Source organism: Fistularia commersonii, chromosome 11 (genome assembly GCF_037954325.1).
Source record: "Fistularia commersonii isolate RoL2024-O1a breed Wild chromosome 11, RoL_Fcom_v1.0, whole genome shotgun sequence".
NCBI lineage: Eukaryota > Metazoa > Chordata > Actinopteri > Syngnathiformes > Fistulariidae > Fistularia > Fistularia commersonii.
Window position 1 is genome coordinate 2,285,001 of NC_141294.1, and position 24,768 is coordinate 2,309,768.

Genomic DNA, 24,768 nt, shown 5'->3' on the forward strand with positions numbered 1-24,768 from the left:
CCTTGGCACGTATTTCAAGCACCCATGTGTGAACTCGTCCCTCTAGCCGTGGCCAGCTAGCTTTTAGCCCGCGATTAGCTTTTTTTAGTTTTCTTCATTTCAGTAAGAATAACCTCCACTTTTTGCCAGTCCCTTACAAGTTTCCCCCTAACTTCAAACTTTCTTTCTGCTGCTCGATCGCCGTTTCCGGCTGCATATTTCACTACTTCCGGCTTGTAACCTGCAGAATATGATTTTCTTTTCGGTGCCATTTTTCAGCCCTTCTCAGTTGTTTTTATCAGTTAGCGCAAATGTTGACATGATCAATTTTCCTAGGTACAGAAGTCGCTGGTAGCGTCTTTTTTTCACAACGCACTTCTGCCATGACCCGCCCCCGCTGAATTTTGATTGGTTGGCGTGTTGCTGATGCAGACACACACACATCGAAGCAAGAGAGTTCAATAATTCCACACATAAATCTCTCCAGAGTACAAGTCGCACCCCCGGCCAAACTATGAAAAGAACTGCGACTTACAGTCCGAAAAATACGGTACATTTCCAATGTACAATGTTTTTTTTTTGTCAACAACTGTACATGTGTTACATGTGGGTGAGGCACGCAGTTCTCCTGCCTCATAGTAGGGGGCGCTAGCGACTCCTCGGCTGCAGAATCCAACGCCTCGCCAGCCATGAACCTCACCGCTACGTCACTTACTGCCGGCGTTTTTCTTTCCACCGCGTGTGAAAAAGTACGATTGCTGTGATTTGGTAGAATTTACAGAAAAACAGTTGAGTCTCTGCTGTTGAGACGCAGGGGAGATCTACACTTAACACAGCGAATACAATGTCAGCTGTCAGAATTCATTAAGAAGTCCTTCTCATGTAACAGATAATTAATCCTATTGCGAAAGTATCCGCTTTCTAGCTTTTTTGATTTTTTTTTTTTTTTTTTTTTTTTTTATGAAAGCCACAGTGACCAGAAAAAAAGAAGCCACAAAAAGGCATCAATACAAGCTGAAATATCAGATATCGCACTGATATCAGATCAGATTTATCTCTTCTAACAACTAGGAACAACTAGGACTTTTATGTGCGCCTTATAGTCGTGAAAATACGGTAAATGCAGGAATGTTACTGTCGTTTAAGGTCTGATTTTTTTCAGTGTTTCCCTTGATAGACGGCAGAATCTTGTTGAATTTGTGCAGGTTGGATTGATTTTCAAGAGAACACCCATGGCTGGTGTGGCATTATTTCTTTACTGCCACAAAATGGTGTTTCCCAGGAACAGGAAGAGACATCAGATTTGCTTTGTGATTTGAAAAAACAACTATTATTCCACAGATCCACAAATCTTACCGTGGCAACTAGATTGTGTTTCAGTGAGGAACTGAAGAAGAAAAACCAAAAGACATCCACAAATAAATAGAAAGCAGGGAGAAAAAAACAACAACAACAACAACAACAACAGGGATAAGAATGGACAACAGAATGGAGGAAAAATAATGATTGAAAACCCACACAAACAGTTCATACTATATAATTGTCTTATTGTAAACTTGGAACGATGGACTCAAAAGTGTTTTGGACATTTTTGTCTAACGTTTGTCTAGTCCTTCAAGAGCTGGAGCTAACTTCTCTCAAACTAATTTTACATTGTATCTGATTTTTTTTTCTTTTTTCTTCCCGCAATTTTCATAAATAATAATAGTCCACTCTTGACTCTCTTTGAGGGTCAACAAAGAGGCTTAATTTCCCTCTCGGAATAAACAGTGAATGCGCTCTTTGTTTTGTCGGCCCCAAATTGGACTGCCTTTTCATGAAGCTGGTCATGCATGAGCGTTTTAATCAAATTTGTCTTTTTGCTCACGAGAGGGAAACACAAAAGTCGCGTCTGTATCGCTTCACAGAGACGTGAGTGTTGTTGATGCTTTAACATTGAGATATCATAAGGGTGGTATTGTTTTGTTTCCCGAAATAATGACCTTTTTACGCGAACTTATCATTAAATTAGTATTCTAATTCAATTAGGAATAAAACATTAATTTTTTTCTTCATTATTTACATTTAAGTCTGAGTGCAAATGTTCACAGTGACTTGCAGGACTTAGTCAAAGAGAAGATTACAACTGGTCAATTTTAAAGCCTATTTCAACCCCAAATCCACCAGTGACAAATGTTTGGCCAGCTTAACTTTTTTTTTTTTTTTTTTTTTTTTTTTTCTTAGTAGCCACCCAGCACAGAAGGAGGGGGGGAAAAAAAAAAAAACTGTTTAATGCAAAGCGGCACTTGTTACTAAATCTTGTTTTGGGGAGGGGTTACTGACACGCCGTCTATGGCAAAGAAAAGCCAGTTGGTGCTGGTGGGGAAAAAGAAAAAAAAAAAAAAGCTGGCAGTGCTTTTGGCTTTCTGCGGCTTGCTGGGTGGCAGGGCGTTGGCTAATATATTGCGTACTGCTGTTGAGTCGCTTTCTCGCCGTGTAACAATGGTACTTTTAGAAAGCGAGAACTGGTCGGACGACTGGCGGCGACCCGGTGAAGGGTGCAGCTCGGGCCGGCATTGATCGGGACACGTTTGTGCTATTTTGGCTGTCGATGGCGGTGCTGGACAACCACAGCTGGCAGTTTGCTCAGGCAGGCAAAACCCTGATCAGACTCTCAGGTAGAATCTCTACTTTCTTTTCTATTTCCTATTATTTGCGTTCTTTAAGTAGACGCCCTGGGGCAGGCTCACTGCTAATGTCTAAGAAATGCTCTGAAACTGATTTTATTTTGTTGGTGCGACGTCGCTTTTACAGGTTGGCTTTGCGATGGTTTGCATATTATTTTATTTCTTTTTGTGCTTTTCAATCAGCGTGACACCGACTGGCGCGACAAAGAAGACCTCAAATAGCTGTCCGTTTGAAGCAGCTTTTTCCATGTGATTATTGAGCTGCCAAGATTTCAAACAAAACTGTTTTGTGATGCGAGGGGGTTTGCCAAAAAATTGAAGTCTTTAACAAGACTTTAGATAAGGTCAGTTAGCAACGCACCCCATCCTAGCGTGTGTTTGTAACCCCCTGCTGTTCTTTTTGTTTTGTTTTTTTTTCCCTATACCTTACAATTTGTGTTTGTTCTTGTGCTCAGTGACCGGTTTACTCTCAGTTCTACTCAAAAATAGAGTAGGACAGTCCCGATTGCATCAGTTTATTACAGAAAGCATGACCGCTATTTGTTATGCATTTGGGCTTTTAGTTACGCATGAGTACGACGCACAATTACTTGTTTGATAATGATGGATCGCTGCTCATTTCGTAAGCAAACGCTGAAAGTTTTTCCGTTTTTCTTTTGGGTTTTATGTGGCAAGTAGAGCATGCCAGGGCATTGACGTAGAACAGCAGTTCATCACAGCAGCGTTTCAGTGGAAGGGGAATTGTAGAAAGTGAGTGACTGGATGATGCAGTAATAGACTTCATCTGGCCACCATTGTTGTACAAAATGTTTTGTAAAGTGTGTGACCGAAGACCGAATAAAAATGCTCACTTTTTCATCGTATTTAGTTCTTTTCCGTCAGTGGAACCACGGTGTTACTGTGCAGTTTTAGTAACCTGGACGACGATGCATTAGCTCCCTACTTTTTGGGCAATAACCCGCTGCGATCACCGATCGAACCTGCTGCTGTTGCCGCTCGAAAAATGTCATAAATTGAAGGATCGGGCAAGATATTTCAAATTGTGGCAATGTATTTTATCGTGATTTGTTAATAATGGCCTCCTTTTATTGTATTCAATTGTCCAACAGTTTATTGAGCCTCTCTTTCTCCATTCAGTCACATGGAATCTGAAATAATTACATTTAATGGCATGAAGATCTTCCTGTTTCTGCTTACGGAAACCGATTGCACTGAGCCGACCACCTTTCACCACTTGCGTCTGTCTTTCATGAAGTGGGTATCTATTGACTTTTTCATTATTATGATCTGCACAAATCTAAATTAACTAAAACAGGGCAGCGATTTCACATCCAATTGCGCATCTGGACCCAAAACCCAATTAAGTAAAACTGCCTTGTTGCCGGTTCATGCAGAGTAAGTCTTGATTGCACCTTCAACAAGAGTTGGTACCTGCAGGGTTAATAAATGCAGATGTTTGTGGAGACGAGTGCCGCGAGGACATCGGGAGGAGGGGGCGGGGAAACCAGGGCAAAGCAAAATGGGATCATTTGAAGGCTGGCCGAGGAAGGGATTCGGAAAGCCTCCGATGTACCGGTAGTTAGATTTTGAAGTATGTGTCCCGGGAGCCGCCACAGAACCTAAAGTCCACTACCTCACTCATTCACGTCATGTCCAAACTCTGCCGTCTCTCTTATCTTTATTTGTCCCAGCCCGCACACATCCTACCTATTTTTATTTATTTTATTTTATTATATTTTTGTCACTATTTATACTGTTGTTTAGTTCTAGTGTTCTGTATTTTTCACCCTCACTGTTCCTTGAAGTTGCCCATTGCAACCCTTGTTGTTATTGTCTGCTGTCTATTTATTCGTGATTTTTTTTTTTTTTGTCTTTCTTGCTATCTTCTGTCTTTTATTTTTATCTTGTATTATATTTATCTTTTATTATTATCTTTTATTTATTTTTATCTTATTTTTATATTCATATTTATTTCCTTTTTTTTTTAACATAGCTGTTACGCTGCTGTGACAAATGAATTTCCCCTATGGGGATCAATAAAGTTGATCTTACTCCTAAATTATGACTATATTAAATTATAAATTACAAGCAAGACACACCTCTCTCTTTTCTGTTTTTGCAGAAATGTTAGATCATTTTGGACCAGTTGAAATGCATCCGCGCAAAAGGCACTGTAATAATCACATTTCAGTCACTATCCAGGGAAATGAATGAAATATGAAAGACAAATATCTCTAAACAAAAGTTTGGGCTTTTAATCCTCTTTCTAGACACAAAGCACCATTTTTTCAAAGAAAAAGAGCTAAAGTACTGGCAAGTGAAAGAGGGTTGCCAGTAGTGAGGCTTAGGGGAACGCTAACTATCTCAAAAGTCAATAGAGTCAACACAGGACGGGGAAAAGAGTGGATGGAGTTGACATGAAAGATGGGAACAAGTGGGAAAAAAAAAAGGGAGAGGATTTGTAAATCTAAAGCAAGTTGTTTTTTAGTGTTCACTGTAGTGTTTAAGAACTAGAGAAATTGGTGTATTTGTTACATTGTGTGTACATAGGCTGCTTATTTTAATATTTTAAGGTAATAAGATCAACTTTATTGATCCCCATGGGGGAAATTCTTTCGTCTCAGCAGCCAAACAGTTACAGAATAGAAATCGAGAGACAATTAGAAAAAACGAAATATATCCGCGAATAAATAGACAGCAGAGAGAACAACATCGAGGGTAAGAATGAACAGAATGGGGAAAAAAAAAGACGGTAAGGGTGAAAATAGACGGCCGAAACTAAACGACAACATGAATAGAATAATGTGCAAAATGTTACAATTTCAAATATTCACATAAACATATGATGCTCCAAAAAATAACGGGAACACTAAAATAACACATCCTAGATCTGAATGAATGAAATATTTTTATGAAATACTTGGTTCTTTACATCGTTGAATGTGCCGACAACAAAATCACACAAAAATGATCAATGGAAATCAAATGTATAAACCCATGGAGGTTTGGATTTGGAGTTACACTCAAAATAAAAGTGGAAAAACAAGCAACAGGCTGATCCAACGTTGATATAATATCCTTAAAACAAGTCAAAAAGAATCCGTGTTGCTTCCTAAGCGGACACTTTGTGTACATTGTGTTGTTCAAGCGTTCCCTTTTGCGGTATTCTTTCGTTTTCCAGAACGATTAGCCGTCTGAAAGGCGCCTCCCTCGAACTCGTGTATCCGTGCAATCGTTTCACTTAAAGTTGGCCGCAGACACGCTCAAGCAAAACTTTCTCGACGGGTGAAACTGGATAGAGGCGAAGTGAATAATTCATTGTCAGCAAATCTGTCCGGTAACGTATAGAAGGCAGGTGATGATATCGCTGCGCTTCCATGCGGGCAGTTGCGCTTCAACGCCGCTGTCTTTCAGCACGTTAGCATTAGCCCAACTTCACTCCGCAGAAGCCGGCCTCTTTGTTCTGACGGTTCCTTTGCAGGGAAGGCTTTTCATATCATATTTGACCGCCGTCCTATGGACGCAGCTTCCGGACAGCATCGTAATCCGCGAATCGGCAACTTTTAACGAGGGAAGTAGGTCGAAAGTCGACGAAAACGTCTTTAAAATGCGGCCCGTCGTTGAAACAACGGCATGTTTTTCGCCGCCTCATTTTTACCCAACGCTGACTCGTCAAAAGAGGTCTCATCCGAACACCCTACCGTTGTAATCCAAGGATAAACATAAAAAAAAGTGACGCCTGACTCATCCTGTTTAGGTTTCAGAAGAAGCAATCTTTGATTTTCTCTCTGCATTTTACTACACTGCTCAAAAAAATAAAGGGAACACTTAAAAAACACATCCTAGATCTAAATGAATAAAATATTCTTATGAAATACTTTGCTCTTTAAAGGGGTTAAGAATGTAATTTGCATTGATTAGAACAAAACGCAAAGCAAACCAAATAGTTTTGCTGCCGACCAGCTTGTTGTTCATTAATGGTAATGTTAGATGTCAAGAAATAAATCCCCCTGCAGCTTCAGTTGTGTGCCATGATGCTACTATACAAATACACTGCTCAAAAAAATAAAGGGAACACTTAAAAAACACATCCTAGATCTAAATGAATGAAATATTCTTATGAAATACTTTGCTCTTTACACAGTTGAATGTGCTGACAACAAAATCCCACAAAAATGATCAATGGAAATCAATTGTATCAACCCATGGAGGTCTGGATTAGGAATCACACTCAAAATTAAAGTGTAAAAACAAACTCCAGGCTGATCCAACTTTGATGTAATGTCCTTAAAACAAGTCAAAATGAATCTGTGTTGCTTCCTGAGTGGACACTATGATTTCACGCAAGTGTGATTGACTTGGAGTTACATTGTGTTGTTCAAGTGTTCCCTTTATTTTTTTTGAGCAGTATATATCTGTACCACTCACTATCCCGTGGATGAAGGAAATGCGACCCGATCCGTTGTTTCGGGGTCTCCCGATTTTTTTAACTTAACCGTTTCATCCGCGTCCGTCTGCTTTTTGCAGCCCGAGATAACCCGTGAACTGAAGATCTCCATATTTGGACGGGACATGAAAGGGCTTAATGAGCAGGGCCGAGTTAAGCCGCTGTGCTTGCGGGGGAATGTGGGCCAATGAGGGTCTGAGCCGCCACTGCGACACATGCAGATTTAATGGACTGTCATTTTGTCGATTCAATATTTTAGATAGCATTTAATGGCAGTCGGATGGCATTGCAAGGGAGCGCATAAATAAAATTACAACTGATCCATTTTTTTTTTTTTTTTTTTCCTCATCCACTCGCATGTAGACAAGTGATATTGACCCCCATCTAACACGTCAGCCTTAATTCGGGCCATTTGCTACAGACGCAGCATGCTACCAAAGAGGAGTCGCAGCCCCCCGATGGTCCTCTGGAAGGTGGCCAATCAGAGGGAAGCTTGTTTTTTCTAAGGGGGGGGGGGCTTAAAGAGACAGTTGCTAATTTAGCTTATTTTTGGATGCATTTAAGAGATTATTTCAAGTGGATCCAACGGAGTTTTCTGTAAAACAACTGAACTCTTCCATGCATTTTTTTCCCTGTTTTTTTTTATTTTTTTTTATGCATCTGAATCATGCATTCATAATCAATTTTTTTTTTTTGCATTTATTTTTTTTGCTTTAATTACGTTCTAATACAAACCTGCTAGCAGTACCTTCTGCTCGCTCTAAGCGATCTCAGGCAAAACTGTTCTCAGTTCTACTACCTCAGTGGTGGAACAAACTTCCAGAAGCAACAAGGCTAGTATCATCTATCTCAACCTTCAAGAAACAGGTGAAAACTGTTCTCTTTCAGGACTTTTTACTGCGCTGATGCCCCAGATCAGGTTAGGCAGCAAGTTAGGCTATGCAGTGTGTGTGTGTGTTTACGTTTGTGTATGTTTTTGTCAAAAAAGAAAAAAAAAAAAAACCTCACTAACCCAAGCTTACTGTTCTGTATATTTTCTGTGCATCGTGTATTTGCAAGTGTATTTGCAGTCCTTATGTCCTCTATTGTAAGTCGCTTTGGATAAAAGCGTCTGCCAAATGCAATGTAATGTAATGTAATATTTATTTGTTTGCATGCATGTGAATTATTTTTCTCCAAACCTCGGTGCTTTTCTCCGGCTTTGACAGTGGCTGTAAGTATGCGGCTGCAGTTGTGTCGAAGGACAGATGTGAGCACTGCTCTTCATTTTACAGAAGCGAAGCAGCTTTAATTACGTTCTGCTTCGGCCCCACATACAGCTGACAGAAATAGCTCCTCTATGTTTGTTAACCGTTGTTGCCCCTTCGCTGCTGACACGTTGTCCCAAATAAGACCTATATTTAAGCTGTTGAATTTGTTCATCTTTTCCAGTTTTGGAAAGATTTAGAGAGCTTTCATTCTGCCTGACGTGTTTCTCATCAAGGATGCCCTTTCCTTTTGCTAGACTAACAATTGTGGCTGCGGTTGTTTGGCGCTGCTTGTCAAGTTGAGATCTAAGTCAGGCTGGCGTGACGTGATTTGTAATGTAAAGAAAATGAATAGTGCTTAAAGTAAAATATGTAGGTCCAATCATTGATTATGCAGGCGGTAATCTATCAGACTTTTTAATTTTAATTCCTCTTCCCTCAGCCGCAGGGAATCTTCAAATCTTTGTAGTTAACAGTTAAAAGTTAAGACAATTTATATTTCACTGTCTTTCTTATTCTTCCTCCTTCCTACTATTATCTATTACTGTTATGTTTTTGCGTGAAACTCTGGCACGACAATTTCCTTCGGGATCAATAAAGTTGTTCTCATTCTCATTCTCTCTCTCTAATCAGATGTCCCATTTTTTTTTTTTTCTATTTGAAACAAATTCCAGTTGATTTTTCATTGTATTTTTGCTCAATCTCAGCATGAAATGTATGACACTTAGTTTCCTACATGACTTATTTATACACCTATTTTTCTGCGGTTTAGGGTTATATCCAGGTCGCGGGGGTAGCAGTAGGAGGAAAGTATTATTTTTGCTGTAAGCCACACTGTAACAACAATATGACCCGATGAAAGTTGAGCTCAGCGCAGTCCCCGGCCCCCCCGCCAGCTCTGGCTGAAGGTCACAGAAACGAAGGAAACTACAGTAGATCTTTGTGAATCCGAAACAAGGTTTGGACGACGGTGCGCTAGGAGGAGAAAGCAAACTGAAAAAGATACGCAGCTGAGACAACAATCGATAGAAACGGTGTGAGAACAAGCAAAGTGGAGCCATGTTTTATGAACACTATGTGCACAAAAGTACTCGCTCACCTGCTTTGACTTGGATATGAACTTACATTCCTGATCCATAGGGTTCAGTGTGACGTGGATCCACCCTTTGCTGCTAGAACAGCTTCAACTCTTCTGGGAAGGCCGTCCACAAGCTTCAGGAGTGTGTTTCTAGGAATGTTTGACCATTCTTCCAGGAGCGCATTTGTTTTTTTTGAACATTTATTAGAACGGGTTCCTTAACAGAGTCATACACATTCTTACAAAACCTCATAACAAGATACACATTATACACTATTCTTTATAGGTCACTTCTTTCCTCAATAGCAAGCGAAAAATAAAATAAAACTAAAAAAAAAAAAAAAAAACACAAAAAAACATCTAACTCAGTCAAATAGAGATAATATCTTCAACTCTCCAAATATTTTTTAATGGGTGCCCATTTGTCAAGATATAGGTCTGTCTGAAGTCGTAAGTTTGCTGTTACGCGTTCCATGCAGTTTCCATCCTTAAGCCTCTGACGCCGCTGGTCCAGGGTAGGTGGGTGGGGTTTGAGCCAGTTTACTGTGATCATTTTATGTGCAATTAATAGAAGAACTCTAAGCGAAAACACCTGTTTTTTCCTTAAATCGCTTGTTGATGCTGTACCCATAATAAATTGCTGTGTATCAATTGGTCTGTTTAATTTTAAAATCTCACTTATTTGTTGTTTTACCTCTTCCCAGAATTTCATCAGTTTAGGGCAGTCCCAAAAAATGTGGGAAAAGTCCCCCGTAATACCACAGCCCCTCCAACACAGGGCAGAACAGTTATTATCATAAGAAGCTATTATCAAGGGAGTTTTAAAATACCTTATTCTGAACTTCCAGCTGAACTCCCTCCATGTTGGGCTGCTTAAACATTTTTGCCTGGGCAACCAAGAACTCTCCCATTCTCCATCAGCAATCACGGCATTAGAATCCAGTTCCCACTCAGCTTTCACATCCAGTGTGTCCAGGAGCGCATTTGTGAGGTCACACGCCGATGTTGGACGAGAAGGTCTGGCTCTCGATCTTCGCTCTGATTCGTCCCAAAGGTGTTCTATAGGGTTGAGGTCAGGACTCTGTGCAGGACGGTCAAGTTCTCTGTCATCCATGACTTTATGGACGTTGCTTTGTGCATGTGTGCACAGTCATTCTGGAAAAGGAAGGGGTCAGTTCCAAACTGTTCCCACAAACTTGGGAGCATGGAATTGTCCAAAATGTCTCGGTATGCTGAAGCTTTCAGAGTTCCTTTGACTGGAACTAAGGAGCCAAACCAAGCTCCTGAAAAACAAGACCACTCCACTAAACTTCACCTTTGGCTCAATGCAGTCAGACAAGTAGCCTTTTCCTGTAGCGTCCAGTGGCGGCGTGCTTTACGCCCCTGCGTCCGACGCTTTGCATTGGAAAGCCATTCTATGAAGCTCTCTGCACGCTGTTCTTCAGCTCATCTGAAGGCCACGTGAAGTTTGGAGGTCTGTAGCAGAAAGTCGGTGACCCCTTGGCACTTTGACCTCAGCAGCTGATCCTGCGCCGTCACTTTACTTCGTGGCTGAGTCGCAGTCGTTCCCAAACACTTCCATGTTCTTATAATCTAGCTGACTGTGGAATATTTTGGAGCGAGGAAATGTCATGACTGGATTTGTTGCACAGGCAGCATCCTATCACAGCTCCACGCTGGAATTCACTGAGCCTCTGAGACCCATTCCTCCACAAACAGCATGCATGCCGAGGTGCTTGCTCTATTTCACCTGTGGCCGTGGAAGTGATTGGAAAAATTGATTCTGATGATTTGGTCGGGTTGAGCCAGTACTTTTGTCCATATAGCGCATCACGCTGTTGCCTGGGGGGGCAAAGTACCTCGGGTTGCCTTACAGAGGGCGGCCCTTCACATCCCTTTGTAGAGACCAGGCATGTCCACTAAACCAGTGTTTACCAACCTTTATTGAGCCACGGCACATATTTTACATTAGAAAAATCACACGCCACACCACCTAATAAATATGTCAAAAACATTTTGTAACGAGTTAGAATGAAACTGTAGTCTCTATTTACTTACTGTGAAATCTAATATATCTAATATCTGTAGATTTGTCAAGTTGCAATTCAAATTTCCAATTGATGTGCAACTTTTCCAGAACACTTTTTTGCAAATGTCCCAAGACATGTCATCAATATGTCTGAAAACGGTATTATTTGAGAGAACTGGCTATTTCTTTATCAACGCCAGAGCCGAGCATTTCTTCGACAATGATTTTGCCGTCAGGTAGTATTAATGTTTTGCTTCGGTGTGCGGCTGTTTGGATTTAGAGACGAGTTCAGCAACTTTGTAGCAGCTTTCACTGCTTTCTCACTCGTCTTGGTAGTTTTCAACAACGCTGCCTGTTTGTTTACGCAGATACAAGTACTTTTTATTTTAAAAATGTATCACGCAAAGCGTCACCAATCACTCTGATACACAGATGCACAGGTAAATTCACTACCCGTTGCCATGGAATAGGCACGCTGCCCACATAGACATAGCAAGACACATTATTTGCGTTGGATAAAGAATTTTCGGACCAATCGGGTGAAAGTGGGCATTTTTCCACGGCGCACCTGATGATCTCTCACGGCACAGTGGTTGGGAAACACTGCACTAAACAGTCGTACGACAAAAAAGAGAAATCGAAGAAGAATCATAAGCAAGACAACTAAACTCTTACTTTACAACTGTGAGTAAGTGTGCGGGTTCATCGCCGTGTTTGGGTCGTTGTGTTTGACCTACGATGTGACATTCAGACGCCTTCTGTTGCCTGGTTTCAAACTCCCGGAGCAGCATCTCGCAGGTGACATGGCTATTTTGAAGGCTATTTTGTTCCGGATAATTTCTTAAATAAAATTGCAACCAAGATGATGGACACTCTTTTCTCGCCGCAACCTTAAATGTTGTGCAGTGAATGTGAAAACACCCTTTTCTTAAAGTTCAGTTCATGGTTTTGCTGAAGTGAATGCAGCGAGGCAGGACAGCGTTGATCTGCTTTCTCCCCGAGTGCTTTTCCATTTTTAAGTGGCAAATCCTTCTGTGTAAGGGAACACTATTCTTAGAATCCCTGCGCGGTATCACTGTCATCGCTGGTCGCTGGGACTCGACACACTCGCGGATGCTCGCATACATTTGAAAAACACCAATTTCACAATACCAGCCCGCCTTTTGTCTAAATCAGGGGTGTCAAACTCATTTCTCATGGCGGGCCACATATGGCCTCGGTATACGTCAAGTGGGCCGGACCATTAAAATAATAGCGTACTCAGCAATAAATAACCAAAATATCATGTCTTTCCTCTGTTTTGGTGTAAAGAAGTACAAGGACATGAGGAAAATCTTGGAATTAAATGAACAATCCTTTTACAAAACATTTCATAACACCTAATATTTCCTTTGACAAAAGTGCAATTTACTTCTATCATTCACATGTTTGCATTGCAATCATGTGATCATGCTGATCGTACAAAGGCACAAAACTTTATCAAGTAATTGGTATTGAAAAATATAGTAATGCACTTTAAGATTAAATGAGACTTATAAAGAAAGGGATTTTTAAACCATTTACACATGTGCATATAAAATCTAAATTGAATCCCTGCCTACACCCTACAAACTAAAAAGGGTGCTATTAAATGTGTAAGGAAGAAAGTCTTCACCTGTCCTGTAAATGTGTGAACTTCATACATGAAACATGCAAACACATACAATACATACTGAAAATGTATGGAGTTGCATGAACAGTAGAATCCCAACATACTCGTTTGTAGTGAAGCTGGTGACTTAACTTTAAATTGTACTTTTTCGCCGGCAATTAGCTAGCTGGCCTTTACCGCTGCTTCACTGATTTCTCGGCTATGGGTGAAAGTGGACGCTGTTTCCTCCGACACGCCAGCAATTCGTTGAATTTATCTCTTCTCAGTCGTCTTTGCAAGCCGCCATATTCTCGGCGCCGTATATTATATTCCTTAAATACCGAAACTTGTTGCAAACACGCCAAGCGCAAAGGTTTCCTGTGCGTCTCCGTAAATAAATAGGACGTAGTCAATTTTTCCTTGAAAATTCTACACTCTTTAACTAGTTTTCTCTGTTTTTATAACGACATTTTGGCTAGTGAGGGCGTAGCAGGAGGTGGAGAACAGGGTAGAAAAAACGTCATAACAAGCAGCAGGTGGTGCATTGATAACGTCTGCTGATTGGTCCGTCTCAGTGATGCCAATTGTCGTCTACTCTGACCAAAATAGTGCACCCCCAAATTCTTGAATTGCATTTAATTAAAAAAATAATCCTTGTCTTTTATGCATTTTTTCACTTTCAAATTATCCTGCGGGCCTGGTCGAACCTCCGTATGGGCCGGTTCCGGCCCGCAGGCCGTATGTTTGACACCTCTGGTCTAAATATAACGAACATTGTCCAATAAGTGAAAATTGCCTGGGCTTTTTGGACTGCGCAAAGCATAGAGGGCAGTTTGCAGTTGCTCCTTAAAGTTTTCCACACTTAAAGTCGTTCCAAGTCAGGCCAAACCGAACCAAACCAGGTTGAGCGGTGTGACAAACGCCTCCCAGAAGTCTCTCTTCATGCAAACCTGCCCGGAGGTTCACATGCTGAGAGTCTGACCTAGAAGGGAGGCACCGAAGAGCCATCTGAAATCCATCAAACGCACACGTGCTTCGAATTTCCAATCGTACCATATAGGACGCGGCACGCATCGCGGTCCGATGCCGTACGGCACAAACCTCGGACACACATCGCCGGCGAAAAAGGATTTCGCCGCGGTTCCGGATCGTAGCACGGTTAGCTTTGCTCGCAGGCCGGACCGGTCGGCGAGTTAATGCCAAGCCCGTTCGGGATCGGGGGAGGTTGTACTGTGGTGTTTCTGCAGCAACATGCAACACGACTGCTTGTACTACACAGACAGCGAAGCTTGTAATTACTCCGAGTTTGAGGTTACAAGGTTATAAGACGGAGAATTGGCATCAGGTGGCGTGTCACGCTGAGTGTCTAGCCTGTGGTCTGAAGCAGTGGAGGCTGAGGACTGACAGTCTCTACTGAGGCGTGTTTTATAGCTCATTTGATAAAATGACATCAACATACAGCTGTGGTCATGTTTGGGTCAGGAATGGGATTATGATGCTCTTAAATTCAACAAAATAGGACTTTATATCTGTGCTTTTTTTGGCCAGAATGTGAAACGGAAGCGGCCCAAATTGCATGGAAAAAGGTAACGAGGTTAATAATCACTGTTTTCAAGTCTTTGTGGTTGTTTGTTTTCTTCCAGGTGGTTTGACGCTGAATATGTTCTGACCACAGCCAGACAGTGATGTGATTTTTAAGGATTTAGGTCAAAGGTCGGCAACCCGCGGCTCTTTCATTTTTACACTGCGGCTCCGAGTGGCTTGTGGAAAATAAATTATAAATATTTAATTGAAGTGTATTTCATTTGTGTTAATTCATTTTTTTTTTTACTTTTAGTTCTAAGTTGGAAGATTATTGTGATCTTGAAATATTAAATAAAATTATATTTATTATTATTTTTTCGCCGCTCAAAATAACGTCACACTCGCAGAAGCCGGTAAAGTCCCGATTTGCAGATGCTGTGCGCAGAAGTTCAGGAGCAGAAGTCCCATAAACCAGGTAAAATAAATATTTATGAAGATATTTGGCAAATATTTATTTTTTATTGTTTACTGACACATTGATTTTTTCCCGATTTATTTATAAAATTCAGGTCAAGGCTCCGCTAAACGCTCTGAAAGCATGTGGCGTGTATCTCTGTAATACTTTGTGAATTTCAGAAGCAACACACTACACACTTGTTGATAGAAAGTGTAAAGGTAATAAAAGCAATATATACAGTGGTACCTTTATTTTAGATGTCAAAAAGTAATTGCGGCTCCTAGTGTTTTCTTTTCGGAGGAATCCGGGTCCAAATGGCTCTTTGGGTGTTAAAGGTTGGCAACCCCTGATTTAGGCCAAAATCCTCATTAAGTTAAATACAGAGAAAAAAGGGTTGAGGGAAGATAATCTGTGTCGCTTCATCTTTTCCCCGCCTGCGCTCGCCTTCTTATACATTCAGCAACAAACACAAAAAGCAAAATGCGACACTGATCTCGCTGCATGAGTGATCCTGGATCCCGCTGTGCAAGCAACCAATGAAACCGTTCCAAACTGGTTTTCTTTATTTCCTCAACTAACATTCAAGTGTTTGCTGCAATCATAAAAATCCCAATGACTGGCTGATGCAGCTGATCTTTATCTGATACGCTTTAGATAAAATTGATTTAACCTTTGCGTTGTCTTGCGGGTCAAAAGTGAAAAAAACACCTTAACCTATTTTTTTCCAACTTGAAATTTTATGACTTTTCCTAAAGAGACCCCATAATTAGAAAAAGTGATACTTCTTTTAAGATAAGATAAGATAAAATAAGAACAACTTTATTTATCCCGAAGGAAATTGTTGTGCCAGAGTTTCAAGCAAAACATAACAATTACAGATAATAGTAGGAAGGAGGAAGAATAAGAAATACAGTTACATTACATTCGATTACATTTGGCAGACGCACCGCAAATAACACTTGCAAATAAATAATAATAATAATAATAATAACAATAAGATTTAAAGTGTCAAGTTAAGGCTATCAAGTGTTTTAAGGTCTTAAAAAGTACAAACATTTGAATATTCCCTTCAGCTGAAGGAAGAGGAATTAAAAAGTCCGATAGCCCCAGGTAGGAAAGACTTTTATGATGTTTATGTTTCCATGTGGGCTGTTCACCACTAGGGTACAAAGATTGTCTTATGGGTCAGTTTTGACCCGTAGGACAAGGGGAGTAAACACAATGTTAAGATCGCAGGAGGGTTAAGGCACTTTGACAATTTCGGATATCTTAGCCAACATTTGTTATCCCTTGTCAAAGGCCTCGGCCAGTCAATCCGTTGCCTTCATTGCGAGCGCGTTAAAAACCGGCAGTGTGTGTTTGAAAAGCTTTGTTTGGTGCTCGGCCGACTGGTAAATACGTGGTGTGCAGTGGAGGCTGGAGATGATCGGTGTGCTCCTGGGTGTTGGTGTATTTGTGCGTCTTACTAGAGGCCTAAGGGGGGATTTAACGCAGCTCAGTGTGGCGGTGGAACTTTATTGCGCCGGACTGCGAGGGTTATACTGCCGTTCTGTGCTCGTCTGCGTGTTTATGGTGTTGCGTCTATTTTAATGTGTTAATATGCAATTTGCTTCTCACCAGCATCTGTTTATAGATCACTGGCTTCTCATTGCAAATGGTATGTCAGAAGGCATGGTAATTATGGTCGGTCGATTCTTCACTGTATTCCAGTCCTCTTTTGAAACTTCTGAATTCTTTGCATTCTTTTTATGCGCAAAGAAGTAACACGGTGGCGTCTGTTAGCGTTCTCCGTTTTCTCTCGACGCGCGGATTTTTATGTGAATTGGAAATGTTCGTACCCGTCTTTATATCTGTCTTGAAAGTCGGAGACAAAAAGATGAATTGCGCTAAAGTTGTTGCAAACGTCTGCAGTTCCCAGACGAATTGTTTGAGTTCCATTGAGATAAAATAAAATAAACTCAGATGGGAGATCGGTCGTGAGTGGGTATGTTGTTGGAAGCACGCATTTAAAAAAGTTATTAAGCCGTCTCCCGAAAAATACTTTTAGGCTTGTTCGTCCTACAATCGTCAAAGAACAATATTACACAATTACTATATAATACAAAACCATACTTGAGCTACCCTTTGGTATCCTTTCCCATCATTTTTTTCAAGTTATTATTTTGTCACGGGTAAAGGAAGTCACTTTTGCTCTCCTGTGATTCAATAACTTTTAAATTGTGTTTTATTTTAGCTCCTTAATTTTGCTTGATTAATCAATACCTCCAAAAGCGGGAGCAGTGGTTTTTGTTTTTTAGTTTCACAGCATTTTTTTTTTTCATGATAAAGCATCACGGTTAGGACTTTTCTTGTGCCGTCACCTTGACGATGATATTGTGTGATCCCGCATTTAAGATTTTTGAGCGCAACTGTAAAGCGTGGAAGATAGCCACAACAGATCAGGGTTTTGTTTTTATTATTGTAAGGGGAAAAGAATCATGATTTTCCTGTGTGCAAGGTTGAATTGTAATTTTTTTTCTTTTATTCCCCTGTAGAAAAATGTGTAATTGTAAAAAATTCTACAATTTTTTACAACTCTACCTAGAATTGTAATTTTTTGGACTTTTTCTTTTTTCCTCTTCCAATAATAATTCTAGAAAAGATTTAAAATATGTCATTGTCAAAATAAAAAATGTAAGTAGTTATATTTTCCGTTCCTTGCAATGTCCCGAATAAAGTATTGATAATAAATGGAAAAAAAAAAGAAAGCAATACAATATATACTCCAAATACCAGAATCGTTTAAGCTCTGCGTTCAATAAAATTTTAGTAATACATTCATCTACGATGTAAGTAAAGGAAAGAAAAACAATGTAAACATTTTCTTTCATGTGATCTTAAATCTTCAGTGGATACAAAAATGTATGAAACTTCAGTATGTTTCACGGCGACACCTTGCATATGTAAGGATTTCCCTGAAAATAAGCCACATTCTGGAAAATGTTCTTGCTTTTGACAACTATTAAGATGGAAGCAGGCAAAAGTCTAGTTTTGCAGCTCGATCCTTTTAAAGTCAGCCCAAAAGTGATACCTGCCCACGGTTTGTCGCTTCATTCCGACCCTCTCGACAGTTATCATCGTTAACGCAAATTTTCCGACTCCACTGGGCTTCTGTTGTCTTATCTGTTGTCGGCGTAACCATGACAACCACATTGCATTATCGGCTGTTTGCACGTCGCATGGAGCATTCTCCATGGGACATTGGGGTTTGTGCTTAACCGACCAAATTTAGCGTCTTTTTTTTTTTTTTTTTTTTGAGCGGTTTAGACGAATTCCATTTCAATGAAAATATTGATATTCTATTGAGCTCTTTTCTGATTGCTGTTGATGAAGTTTCAATACGTAACGCCATTATCTAATTGCCCGCATCTTAATGTTTCTGCCTGACTGCGGCTCACAGAAACCCATAAATGTAAGTTTACTGCGTCCACTTTTCCATCAAACCTAGTCCGATTTCCTCTTTTTTTTTTTTTCCTTTTCCCCCCACAAATACATGCCTGGCTGCAGTTTTAGCAGCACTGCAGCAATAAAAGCAGAGGTCAGTGTTGGCGGCGGACCAGTGCCAGTATCTTACATAAACCACAACACTTGAGGAATGTGTCTGGGCACACTTCACAGGAAGCGCTCATATAGCCTCTGTGCTCACGCGGGTATTGTTTCTATTTAACTGCTCATTTTGCTGCTGGTTCACACGTGTGCATCCCCCCCAGAAAAGTGCAGCAAAATATTTTGGAAGGAGGTTTTTGACGCTCTCACAGTGATCCTCAAACGGGACGCTCAACTGTACAAACCCCTACAACTGCATTATTAGGAGCAACCTTTATGGGTGAAGACATGACAAAAACCTCCTAAACATTTTGCTCACAGCCCTATTAAAAGCCATGACTAAAACAGATCCCCCTACATATAATACATGGATCCAAAACGTATGGGACATTTACCAGATGGAGCAAATTACATATTCATTAAGAATTCAGAAGCCTGTCTTTACTAAATGATGGTCTCCTGCCGTGTCTTTACTGATACAATGAGGTTAGACTCCAGAGTTTTGGACTGAAAGCGGACATAAGCATCATATCTTTTTAGATTACCTATGTGGAGGGGATTTTTATTTATTTATTATTATTATTATTGTTATTATTGTCATTATTATTGTCATTATTATTATTATTATTATCATTATCATTATTGTTATTATTATCATCATCATCATCATCATCATCATCATCATCATTATTGTTGTTGTTGTTGTTATTATCGTCGTCGTCATCGTTGTTGTTAATATTATTGTTTATTTTATTTTAAACAAAAAATGTAATAATAAAATTAATACATTTATTTTAAATAGTTTTTTTTTCACCCCGTCCTTCCTTTTTTTTCACCCCTTATATTTCTGTTATTATTTCATGTCATCTCATTATATGTGCTATGTGTACCTGTCATTGATGACACTAAATGACATTGATGAAACTAAATAAAATTGAGTTTAAAAAAAAAAATTAAAAAAAAAATAGAAAAGTGCAGCGATTGTGTAAAGCAGATGAAAGCACAGGTTATAAAGAATGTGGATAAAAAGTAACACCCATATTTGTCTTTGCAGCCTCACCTGTTTGTGATAATATCTGTGTCAGGTTGAGACGCTGCCGTCGGCGTGCTCGCGTTTTGCCTTTCGGGCTTTCGTGCTGCTTCCTCTTTGACAAGTAAAGAGTGTTTTTAACCCCGAGGAGTTATTTGAGCTCCCCTGTCTTCCAGCTGCCCCGTTCTGTGTTATTTGTCCCGCATGTCGCTGCCGTTTTTGTCCTGTCTTTATGTTCGCCTCCATCCTTTGCTGCTTGAATCATCACCGGACTGTGCTTCTCCCTTTCATTACATTCATAGCACTCACACACACACACACACACACACACACACACACACCTCACGATACCTCTGGTCTAGTGTGCCGGCTTCTCCTCTGTGTTTCTGCCACCTACGACTGTTAGCGCCGCTAAGTTTGGTTTAATTTGTCATCTTTTGCTTAATTGCTGCTCCTTATTTGAGGAGAAAAAAAAAAAAAAACATCCAAATTCGAATGACCAGATTTCCCTTTGGAATAATTTAGACTCTTGACAAGGGCAGTCAGTTTGTGTGTGAGATTGTAGAATTCTGCACTCGGCAGTCTGGTCATTATCTAATTAGCTCATTTCAATTCAGAGTCAGTGTGATTAAATGTTTATATTAACTACCGAAACACTGCAGTGTTTGTATCCAGGCCCGTTTCTCTCTCCATCCGACGCGTTCGCCCTCTAAATTCTTATTTATTTCCCTTCTCAGCGCCACCATTCGCTCGGTATCCGCCGTTTAAAATCGGTGAGATGCGATCTCACTCAACCAGCGGAGCATAAAACTGCCGATAAAATCGAACCAGCAAAACGCGTCATTTCTGTGTCGAGTATAATTTACATTATTAGCGCACTCTGGTGCATAAGTGATCCCTTATCTGTGTATGTGTGTGTGTGTGTGTGTGTGTGTGTGTGTGTGAGGGAGAGCGATGACTCACTTCTAGATGCAAGATATGTGATAGCATTCATGGCTAAATGCACATTTCCTCCCAAGTCAGTCGCTCAGTCATGTTCGCTGGTACGCATTACTTTAAAACGTTGTCTTTCAGATGAACATCGTGTTCTTTTTTTTAATTTATCATTGAATTTAAAGTGTTCTCGGGTGACAAGAAAAAAAGAAATATCCCCAAAAAAAATCCTTAACTGTCTGGAACAATTCAATGTTTACATTTATTTTATCTGAAAAAAAACAAAACAAAAAAAAAAACCTCCTAAATGTTTGGGATTCTAACTGAACAATTTTCAAACACATAGTAACCTTGTATGGGTTTCCAAAGTCTTTTTTTTTTTTTTTTTTTCAAAGCAACTAAAGGTCACATCGCTATTTGGAGAATTTATTATTGAGATCTTCCTCGCACGCTGGAAAAACAAACAAAATAAAATAAAAAAAAAACCTGCATTGCAGCTCTCCAGCAGTATCCTAGTTTAACAGGTCAGATTATCAAGAATGAGTCATGAGGAATTGAGATTCCAGTGCAAACTAAACACTTCGCTACTTTCCAGCCACACTGGGTTTTATACCAAAAACAAGAACAGTTTTATGTGTATTAAGTTGTCGTCGGACGTTCTCGTGTTTCTGAACTCTCTCTCTCGCTTTGTGTTTCAGGGTTTCATCGCAATGAGGATATGAAAGCCATCGACGTGCTTCCCATCCTCAAAGAGAAGGTGGCCTTTCTCTCAGGTCAGATGCTAACGTGGACGTGTCTTTCAAATAAAAATTGATATTTTTGCTTATATTTTTGGTGATATTTGGTTTCCTGATTTGGAAATTTGATACAAATAGACGGGCTTCGATGCGGAACGCTTTTTAAAGAGTATTTTCTGCGTGTGTTTATACGCGGTTTGGGCAACAAAGTATGTTTTATTTGATAATATCATCTATATATTGCATAAATTACAATATTATCAAATTATAGATAAGAGTGTTGGAGAAATCTAGCCTCGTCTCTACGTGTTTTTCCATCAGACAACGGGGATACAAAACCAAATAAGCAGAACTCATACAATGTGCTCAGTCAAAATCACACACTCTCAACATCACGTAGAAGTCACAGCATCATTTTACAGATTCTTCTATTTTCGGCATCTTCAGTGTGTTTTGTGGGATAATTGATGCAGGCTCACAGCTCTGAACTGACCTTAACCTCATCACTAACAACTCTGTGGACGTTTTCATCTGATACTAAGTGAGACTGACTGTTCTGCAGTTGGACTCAAAGTCAGTGTTGCATGTGTGTGTGTGTGTGTGTGTGTGTGTGTGACTGCCATCCGACTAAGAGGCTGTTACCAGTCCTGCAATTATGAGGCTAATTTGACCCCTGACTCCTCAATTTGACGTGGTATAATCATGACTAACGGTCGACATATTCACAGACGGCAACCGTACGCTGTTAAGCTGTTGTCATCTCACTGCACTCCCCGTTCTGGGGTTTTCCGCCGCAAAAGACAATTAAAGAAAAATGTCATTTTTCCCTTTTTCCCCTTTTCCCCCTCCCATATGATCTGACAGTCTACTCCATCGGTGTCAAACTCTGGCCCGCGGGCCAAATTTGGCCCGCACTGTAATTCTATTTGGCCCAAAGCTGGCCCACTGGGATAGTCTACAGTGCGTGCACTGCTAATTCTACAAATCCCAGAATTTTCTGCTGATGTTTTGGTACGAAAATCACAACCAGACCCATAAACGCCCTCTCCTCTGTGCCCAGTGGTCATAGCAACCTTATGCTAATACTTGCATCCTACTACAGGACTGTCTCAGAAAATTAGAATATTGTGGTAAAATTCTTTATCTTCTTTAATGCAATTAAAAAAAACAAAAATGAATTTTTCATGATATTCTAATATTTTCAGATAGGATTTTTGAGTTTTCTTATGATGTAAGCCATAATCAGCAGTTTTGAAATAATAAAAAGGCTTGCAATATTTCAGTTGATTTGCAATGAATCCAGAATGTATGACATATTTGTTTTTGTAATTGCATTACAGAAGATAAAGAACTTTATCACAATATTCTAATTTTCTGAGACAGCTTATACTGAGGCAAAAATCAAGATTTTGCATTTGTGCAATATTAAGTTATACATTGTAGAGTATTAAGCTATGCTTGTTCCATATTTTGTTTTTAAGCAAACTTGTTGGGTTCACCGTTAAATCTGTGGGGAGATTTTTTTCATAAAATTTCAATGTTGCCCTGCGACTTTGTCCCTGTTTTGAATTTTGGTTCAATGTGTATTTGAGTTTGACACCCCTGGTTTACTCCTTCACCTCAATGAATGCTTATTTTGGCAGATATACTTTTTTATCAATATTACAATCTATCAAGGAGAGGAAGTAGTTACCGCCTCTGCGTCACGGCAAGATGGTTCAATTCCTGCAGGGACGCTTTTTCTGCGTCTGCATGGGTTTCCTCCCACAGTCCAAAAAGATACATAGACAGACAGATGACTTCATTCATCCCCAGAGGGAAATTAAAATGTTACAGAAACCAGGTACATTGAAAAATTACATAATAGGTATAAAAGTGTAATATTAATACTAAATTAATACTAAATAATATATATATATTATTTAGTATTAATTTAGTATTTATAATATATATATATATTATATAATATATATATATATTTAAAATCACAACCGATTTTATATATATATAAAATCATATATATATATACATATATATATATAGATATATATAGATATAAGAATAGTACAAGAAAAAATAATAAAAAAAATATATAATAATAATAATAATAATAACATGAAAAATAATAAAACATATAATCAGAAAAAGTGTGGTAGAGCTATGCAATTGAGCGGAATGGAGGATGCAGCAGGTTCATGGGATCCTTTAAAATTACCCAGGCAGTCTTTACATGCTGCTCTGTGAGTGCAGGATGAGTAGTAGAGATAATGAATGAAGGATAATGACAATTTATCAACTCATTTTCACAATTATAACCATCTAGATTTTCGAAACCGTTTCTCGGGCTTTAATTTTTCCTCCGATACGAAAAGAGGAGCAGAAACATTGATCGGTGCGATCACGTCGGTTCGTCGTCAAGATACTTTACAATAATGGTTTTAAAGGAGATAAGTGAAGGGGAATATTGCAACGGGAGAAAAATTTTGGTTTATTTACACGTCTCTTGAAACCGCAGGTGGCAGAGACCGACGCGGAGGTCCCGTTCTCACCTTTCCAGCTCGAAGCAACCACGACAGAATACGACCGGAAGACCTGAGAAGACTGATATCCTACTTGGCAACAATTCCAAGGCAAGAAACAAACATTTCTAATGTTCTTGTATTTTAACCAGGAGACTTTTTCATTTTTTTTTTTTTTACATTTTTTAATTTACCGATTCGAGACACTCTAATTATCGGCATCGGTGTTTTTTATTGCATAGAAATGGATGATGTTCCAGCTCTGAAAAGTAGGAACAATACAGAAATGGGTGAAACATCTCAGAAGGCCTTTCATTTGAGTGGCCTCTTCAGTACGTTTGAGGCAAAACATCTTCAAGAAATTAGTAGGAACAAGTCCAGTTGCCTTGAGAATTTTCAATGGGTCGCGTGACCAAAGACCTTCAGACATACCATCCTTCTTCTTCTCCTTTGGGCTTTTCTCTGCAGGGGTCACCACAGCGAATCAGCCTTCTCCATCTCACCCTATTCTCTGGATCCTCCTCTCTCACACCAACTCACTTCATGTCCTCTCACACTAAATCTTCTCCTTGGTCTTCCTCTAGACCTCCAATTCCAGCATCCATCTACCAATATATTCACTATCCCTCCTCCTTCCATGACCCAACCATCTCTGACCTTCTCTCCAAAACATCAACCATGTGCCGTCCCTCTGATGGACTCGTTCCTGATCCTATCCTTCCTGGTCGCTCCCAAAAAGAACCTCAACATCTTCATCTCTGTGACCTCCAGCTCTGCCTCTTGTCTTTTCATCATTGTAACTGTTTCTAGTCCATACAGAACGTCCTCCTTTCCTTCTGGTTGATACTCTTCTATCCAACCTGCTTGGACCCGTCTCTTCACCTCTATTCCACACTCCCCGCTGCTC

General features: G+C 39.8%; 1 protein-coding gene across 1 annotated transcript in view; it reads left to right on the top strand.

The window, feature by feature from the left end:
* The window catches only part of triob (trio Rho guanine nucleotide exchange factor b), a 124,059-nt gene that overhangs the window by 24,121 nt on the left and 75,170 nt on the right, over nt 1-24,768 (top strand). The window contains exons 3-4 of the mRNA XM_086156040.1: nt 21,304-21,378; nt 23,858-23,972. Of these exons, the coding sequence (XP_086012166.1) occupies nt 21,304-21,378; nt 23,858-23,972 (190 nt within the window). The remainder of the gene's footprint in view (nt 1-21,303; nt 21,379-23,857; nt 23,973-24,768) is intronic.